Below are 7,711 nucleotides of genomic sequence, written 5' to 3' on the forward strand. Positions count from 1 at the left end.
TTAGACTGAGTCGACTGAAACTGAATCTGATGAAGATGGAGATCCTGTGCCTGAGCCGGGGCGGTCCAAGGGTAGGGATCCCACTCCCGACCTTCGATGGGGCACAGCTGGTGCCAGTGTTGGAGGTTAGGAGTTTGGGTATGCTCCTGGATGCCTCTCTAACAATGGAGGCTCAGGTAGCAGCCACTGCCAAGTCGGCCTTTTATCACCTTCGGCTGATTAGGCAGTTGGTTCCCTTCCTCGAACACAATGACTTGGCAACAGTGATCCACGCAATGGTCACCTTGAGGTTAGACTACTGTAATGCTCTCTACATGGGGCTGTCCTTGTCTCAAACCCGGAAGCTGCAGCTAGTGCAAAATGCTGCGGCCAGGCTGCTGATGGGTCTCTCCATACGAGAACACATCCAGCCTGTGCTGAAAGCACTGCACTGGCTGCCAATAGTGTACCAGATTCGCTTCAAGGTGCTGATTTTGACCTTTAAAGCCCTCTAGGGTCAGAGTCCAGCATACCTAAGGGACCGCCTTTCCCCATATGTTCCCCAGAGAGCACTGCGTTCAGGGGCCCAAAACCGGCTAGCCCTCCCAGGTCCCAAAGACGCCAGATTGGTGACAACCAGGGCCAGGGCCTTCTCAGTAGTGGCTCCGCACCGGTGGAATGAGCTCCTGAAAGAGATCAAGCCCCTGCAGGACCTTTTACAGTTCTGCAGGGTCTGCAAGACAGAGCTCTTCCACCAGGCTTTCAACGAGGAGCCGCGTGTGACATCTGAGAAGAGACCCTGTGCCCTGGCTTTACCATCTCTAGCCCAACTCGCTAGGTAAATGTAGACCAATGGAGCATGTGAGACTGTCACCCGTGGACTATGGTTTAATCTGAAATTTCTGCTCATGCACTTTATTTGACAACTGTACCAGCACTTTAGGATAGTGATTTATGCATTTTAGGATAACCAATCTGTTTTTGGTTTGATTAGTTATAATGAGCTTTATGATGGATTTTAAGTATATTTTTATGTATTGTGTAAGCCGCCCTGAGACTGCCTTGGTGGGGTGGGAGGGGTATAAATTGAATAAAATAAAATAAATAAATAAAATAAAGAGAGGAACTCCTGCCTTTTCTCCTGTGCTGTTTTAGTAGCTGAAATGGCCCAGTGGCTCTGTGTGTGTGTGAAAGTGTGAGTGTTATTTTCTTTCTGGGGAGCCTGCATATAAGCATTCAGCACGCACACTGACTTCCAATGACACAGATAACCCTACTCCCAAAGCCCAGGGCTGTTTCAGCTGCTGAAAACAACACAGGGGAAGCTGAGAAGTAATTCTGATCTGGGCCCTGATACACATTTACTCATGAGTAACCTTCATGAACTAGCAGCTGCAGTATAGCTGCAATCCCCCTTGGTGAACACAAAAAGTTTGTAATGTCTGGTTAGGCTCTGAACCTTGAAGAATCCACAACTCATCCAAGTCCTGCTCCATTCATTGGAGACAAAGGTGCTTTCCAGGTAAGCTTGACCAGGCTACTTCTTTCACAAAGAGAACTCAAGCAGGTGGGATCATTTCCTCAACCTTTCTTACCCTGGGGAGGGCCAGCGGGGTTCACCTGCCCCCAGCCTGCTCTAGGAACTTTAGTGTTTAGCTTTTGGGCCTCAAATCACCCACCCAGAGCAGAAATCAGATGGACAGTAACCAGCATTAACACCAGGTGAAAAGAGCCCTAGTGGGCACCCTCAGCCTCTGTTGAGTAGTGATGGGTGTGGAGGGGAAAGAACGAGAAGACGAAGAAGAGAGAGAAGAGATTGGATTTATATTCCACACTTCACTCAGAATCTCAGAGCATTTTACAATCTCCTTTCCCCACCCCTCCCCACAACAGACACCCTGTAAGGTAGGTGGGGCTGAGAGAACTCGGAGAGAAGAGCTCTGAGAGAACTTGTGATTGACCCAAGGTCACACCGGCAGCTGCATGTGGAGGAGTGGGGAATCAAACCCGGATGTCCCAGATTAGAGTCCTCACTTTTAACCACTACACCAAATTGAGGCATCACTCCTGTAAAGATGCCATCCATCCCCCAGATCAGAGAGCTGTGATCTTGAGGTGGAGACCTTTTTGGAGTGGGATGGCATGAGTGAGAAGCCTAATAAGCAGAGCATGCTGGAAGGGAGGTGACAGCAGCTTGCAAAATGAGGCAGATCCAGAAGGCACAGTGGGAATGTAACTCTGGGCATGAGTGAAGAATCCCTTCCAACTGGAAGTAACCCTCAGGAGTGTGTCTCACCTTGGCTTATCAAGCAGGATGTACTCCAAGCTGACCATAACCAGTTCCTGTTTGTATGTGGTGTTTGAGTGTTGTTTTATTGAACTCTGATATATTTTAAAAAAATCAGAAATAAGTACAATAAGCAGTTGATGGCCTTCCTACACTAGAACATTTCCAGCATATACAAAAATCTATATATGGTGTTCATTGGTCAAATGATTCAATTGGAGGGCTATGCCGCAAATTCATCAGTGAGGTAAGAATTTTGACTCCAACCCCCACCTTCCAGAAGCCACCAGCACTGGAGACCCAGGGAGGGAGAAAGAGAAGGAAGGTGACGACCCCCCCCCCAGTCTTGGCTTATGTAGAGACGGCTCCCCAATGTTTTTTGTTCTTCTGCCAGCCCCGCTGGGTGTGCAGCTCACTGGCGGCAGGTGCTGGAGACAAAGGGGTGAGAGCGGCCATGTGTGGAGGCTCCTCTTAACTAGGCTGGCTCTGTTAGTGAGCAGGCACAGTGGCAGTGTCTCCTGTTTCCCTCCCTTACCCACATCTCAGCTGGTCCCATTGGGCACTCACCTGCAGGCGCCAAAGGTGGCCTCTTGGCAGCAAGAGGATGAGGGCAGCTGCGGAAACCAGAGGAAGAGCTCAGCATGAAACTTTTGGGTGTCTCTCAAAATCCGGCACCCTGGGTGACTACCTAGATTGCCTATGTGGTAGGACACACCCTGTCAAGGTGGATTTGATACCTGAATTAAAAAAGCAAAACAGCCATTTAAAAGTAATACCAGCATTTTAAAAATTAATTCAAAAACTTGGGAAAAAACACACAAATCAAAACAGCAGGAACAGAAACCAATTCATTAACAATAAAAGATAATGGGTTGGATCCAGCTAGCTTTCCCAGTGAATAAAAAGGTAGGAGTGGGCCCTGTTTAACCACCAAAAAGGCTATCCTGGGGATCATGGGACCTGTTATGAATGAAAGCCATAAGGAACAGGGGCTGTACTAAGAAAAGGAACTTTCTGAGATCCAGAAAAAACCCTAGCTGGATCCAACCCAATATATACAAGCAGTATAGATGGGGAGGGCGGGCAAGAAAATCTAGTTAAGGACAGGAAGAGCAACTGACTATTTCCTGTTAAATTCTGTGAACTGATGAAAAAATAACAAAAGCCCAGGAAAAAGAAAAAGTTTTCACTGGGTGTACCTATGAAGTGACAGATTTCCACAGCTGACATGCTACAGAAAAAAAGACTGGGCCAGTGCTGGGTCACAATACCTCAGACGATGGAGGAGCAAACAACAGGATCTCCATAGTGGACCTTGACCGATGGGCAGATTCACACAGGAGGATGTGATTGTTTAAATCAGAGATCTCAACCCTGGCTCAGGGTTTCATGAAGGCAGTCTACCAAATACAATGAACTGGAGCAGGCTCGATGGCACAGTATAAGCCTCCTTCTCTCCAGGGCTGGCATCAGAAATTGGCACTGTAAGGCATCTGCCTAGGCCCCCAGCCCAACAAGTTTCCATTGATAACCCCTGAAGCTGCTGCTTTTCCTCTTTGTAGATAATGCTTGCTTAATGATTGTCTTTGTGAGTGAACAGGGATAAGAGAGAGGACATGGAGAAGCCACCAATGTTCACTTTGCTCTCTCCATCTGGGTGACCGTGGCGATCACGCCCAGAAGGAGAGAGCAAGGAGGTGGGCCCTCTGAGGGAGGGTGGCCCACTTGGGCACTTTGTTCATGGAACCCTCTAGAACTTGGAGCCATCACAGCCCTTCTCACTAAAAGCCAGCTGATGGAGGAGTTACAGACCTTATTCTCAATAGCTGGGGTTAATTCCCCATCCAAATTACATTTCCAAATACACCCTCTACGTTCTTTCATGTGGGCAAATGATGATCGGTCCCTTTCGTGAGGGAAAAGTAAAGCACTGCACTGGAGGTCAGTGAGGGCAAAAATCTGCCCTCCATTTTTGATTCTGGGGGACCCAGCCTACAATGACTGAATTCCTGCAAGTAAGGCAATGCATTTGAGGTAAATGGCACCCTCTCAGGGGCCCCTGAAAAACACAACCACTCTTTCTAAGCATGTTTACCTAGTTGGGACTTGTAATCGACTTGCTGATTTTGCCAGTCCATTTCCTGGATACAGACAATATCTTTGTGCTGACTCTTTAAGTGATGTGCGAGAGAAACAGAAAGGGGTGGATGGCATGAGAATATTTACGCAGGAGCTTCGGCAGGAAACTCTGTGTTTTCCATAGATATGCCCCTTCAGGAGTCATCTCATCGGATGGTTTCAAGAATCTCCTGCCTCCCACCATCCAGCGGAGGTGAATTCTGCAAAAATCTGCTCCTAGAAATGAAGGGGCAGGTGCTGAAGAGAGAGAGAAAGCTTCACATAAGGCCGTATTGTGAATTTTATATGCTGTCTCTTTCATTTAGTGTAAAATTATATGAGGCTGGAAGACCGCCATTTCCAGTTAGTTCACATTTGATGAGGAGGTTACCGGAATATGCAAAAGATCCTTGAGAGGAAACTGAACAGCCAGAGAATCATACCTTAGAGAATAATGCATAAAAAATAATAATCTCGGATCTATCAGTCTTGCAATCCAACCCTAAATAGGTTTACTTAAAAGTAAGCCTCATAGATCACAATAGCACTTTCCACAAAGAAAGAAGGCCTAAGGTTGCAGCCAGGCAGACCGATCCTTTGGATATTGGCCCCAGAAGCTGACCCATTGAATTCAGTGCGGTTCACTCCTGCACAAGTGTGCCCTGGATTGCAGGGGGAGCATAAGCTGCATTGCTTCTCAGCCAAGTTTGCTCCAATTCTCCTGGGGAGGTGTGGAACAAAGTATGGACTGGAATTTTTTTAATATGCGGCTGAAGTTGCACCGGTAAGATCCCTGAGGATGATAGGAGGCTCAGTTATATATTCAAGAGCGGCGCAGCAGTGCTCTGTGTGTGTGCATGTAAGCAGCTGGGGAGTGTAACAGCAGATGCTCGCCTGCACTAAGCTGATTTACTTGTTTAAGATCTGACCTCATCATTCTGTCAGAATGGATTCCCACCTATACAGTTAGGCAGTGCTCTGCAGAAGTGTTCACGGCACACAGGAAACAAACAGAGAGAGGAAAGAAGGAATACCGGCTTGTGTGAGAGTCTTTTCTCCTTTTTTTTTTGGATTAAGAGAAGACACTGAAACAGAGGAGAGAAACAGACTCCATTTCCTTCCTGCAACAAGGAGATTTTGTGTTTGCTTGTGTGTTTCTCTCTCCCTCTTTCCCCTGACCTGCAACGATGTCCGTGTCTGGAAAGAAGGAATTTGATGTGAAACAGATCTTGAGGCTTCGCTGGAGGTGGTTCAGTCACCCTTCACAGAGTTCCACAGGCACCGGAGGTTGCCTACAGCAGGAAGGATATGAGCATAGAGGCACGCCGGTTCAGAACAGGCTGAAGAGCCACTCGCGGGACAGAAATGGGCTGAAGAAAAACAACAGCCCAATCCATCACAACATCTTGGCACCGGTGCCCAGCCCGACCCCGATACACCACCGACCGATTCAAACCTGGCACGGACAAAGCCTCATCGAACATCTGCAGGCAACTGAGGACACACCAGAAGCTGGCCCCGAGGAGAACTGTGAGAAAGACCAGTCGCACAAACACACACAGGACCCGCAGATGATCACAGAAGATCACAACGATGAGTCCGTCGAGAGGTGAGTGTTCTAGATGGCTGGATCAAAGGGAATACATACACACACACACACACACACACTGTCTGCTATGTTGCTGACTAAAACTGCTTCTTAAACAAACCCTGAACAAACCCAGACCTCGGGTTCTTGCTCTCCTCTTGGAGCTATAGAAATCCCAAAGGAATATAAAATCCAGATCTTAGGTAGCCTGACAAAGATGAGGCTTGTAAGCTAAAGTAAATGAATTGCTTTTCAATCCAATTAAATGTGACTGTTGCCATGTGTTTCTGATACATTTTATGGCTAGCATTGGCTATCTGTGAGACGCATCCCCCAAGGAACAAGCTCGTTCACGCTTCATCTGATTTTTATATTCTCTTAGCATTTTCAGACACGCTGCAATACATTTTAATTTGTCCTAGGATCAATGATCCATCCTAAAATTGTTCCTTTCCTGCAACTTCATCAATAAGTGCAACTTTGATAAATGGGAAACAGTTGGCACACACACACACACACACACACACACACACACACACACACACACACGTGGTCTGTCTGCTGCCACCTCTGCTGTTGATTGCCTCTGTGATAAACATAATTAACCTTGAACCGTGTGGGAAAGCAGCAAGGAACTTCTGAAAGGTTTATTTTCAAATCGCATTAATTTCACCGACAGTTTGGGTGCAACGGGAACCTGCTCTCCTGCCTGCATGCTTAACTTGTGAGTACGTTCCATTGCACTCAGTGTACTGTAAGCTTGCACACAAGCAGCCTGATTTCAAACATAAGTCTCCATGAAATCTATGGAACTTATTCCCCAAATCAGCAAACATGCCAGTACAGCTTTACTTGGAAGTAAATGTCACTGAAATTGCTGGGGCGACTTCTGAGTGCAAATGGCTTTCTTTTGAGTTGAACAAGATAAACATAGGAGATCGCAAGAAGCTCCTGATACAAAAAGCACAGATAAGCATGTGTTTCCTTTTAAACAGAAATTTTCATAATTCTTCTTGGCCCTTCCTGTGCATGAATTATTTTACAGATTAATTTGTTATTTATAAAGAAATCACTTTATCTATGGTTGGAGAGTCCTGCTTCTTAAGAGAAAGAGGATGAAATACAATTTATTTTATTTTTCAGTAGACATTTTTTTCCATGTTATACAAATGGCCATGCAAAATATGGTTTACACACTCCATCTTGTTCTGGCACTAAAAATCATATTAGAAAACCTGCATGTTTATTATGCCTCATTGCTCAGGAAGGTGATGAATGGCTGCTCTGATTCCTTAATATCTATCTCTGGGTAACCCGACTCAGAAAACAACAGCTTGTTCAAATCGATAGGAAACTGATTTGATGTTCAACAGTAGAGGTGTCACTCTGGTCTCCAAACTGCCCTGATCTTATGCATGTTTACTTTGAAACAAGTCCAGATGAGTTCTGTGGGCTTATTTCCCAGTGGGTATGCCTGGCACTGCAGACTGAAACTGAAGGCCAAACAACTATGAGCTTAGCAAACTGTGTTCTGGTCACCAGACCTCTGCAAAAAGCAGCTGTGCAAAGGATGATATGGGCTGGGGCCACAGAGCTGGGGAACCGGGTTTAACTCTCTCCAAGCCATTTCCCCTGAGTGGTGAGGTCTGTTCTCTGGCTGCTTTAAACCCAGTAAGGGAACAAGACCGGGACGATGCAGTAATAAAAGACCATGTCAGTGATAAAAAGCAACCTGAGGG

The 7,711-nt window shown here is 46.4% G+C and overlaps 1 protein-coding gene across 1 annotated transcript in view; it reads left to right on the forward strand.

Annotated features, from left to right (window-relative positions):
- Positions 1-5,520: 5,520 nt before the first annotated feature.
- The window catches only part of KLHL4 (kelch like family member 4), a 62,307-nt gene continuing 60,116 nt past the window's right edge, over positions 5,521-7,711 (forward strand). The window contains exon 1 of the mRNA XM_015426984.1: positions 5,521-5,993. Within this exon, the coding sequence (XP_015282470.1) occupies positions 5,572-5,993 (422 nt within the window). The 5' untranslated portion in view covers positions 5,521-5,571. The remainder of the gene's footprint in view (positions 5,994-7,711) is intronic.

This window comes from Gekko japonicus, unplaced genomic scaffold (assembly GCF_001447785.1).
Source record: "Gekko japonicus isolate JY-2015 unplaced genomic scaffold, Gekko_japonicus_V1.1 scaffold265, whole genome shotgun sequence".
In the NCBI taxonomy this organism is placed as follows: Eukaryota; Metazoa; Chordata; class Lepidosauria; order Squamata; family Gekkonidae; genus Gekko; species Gekko japonicus.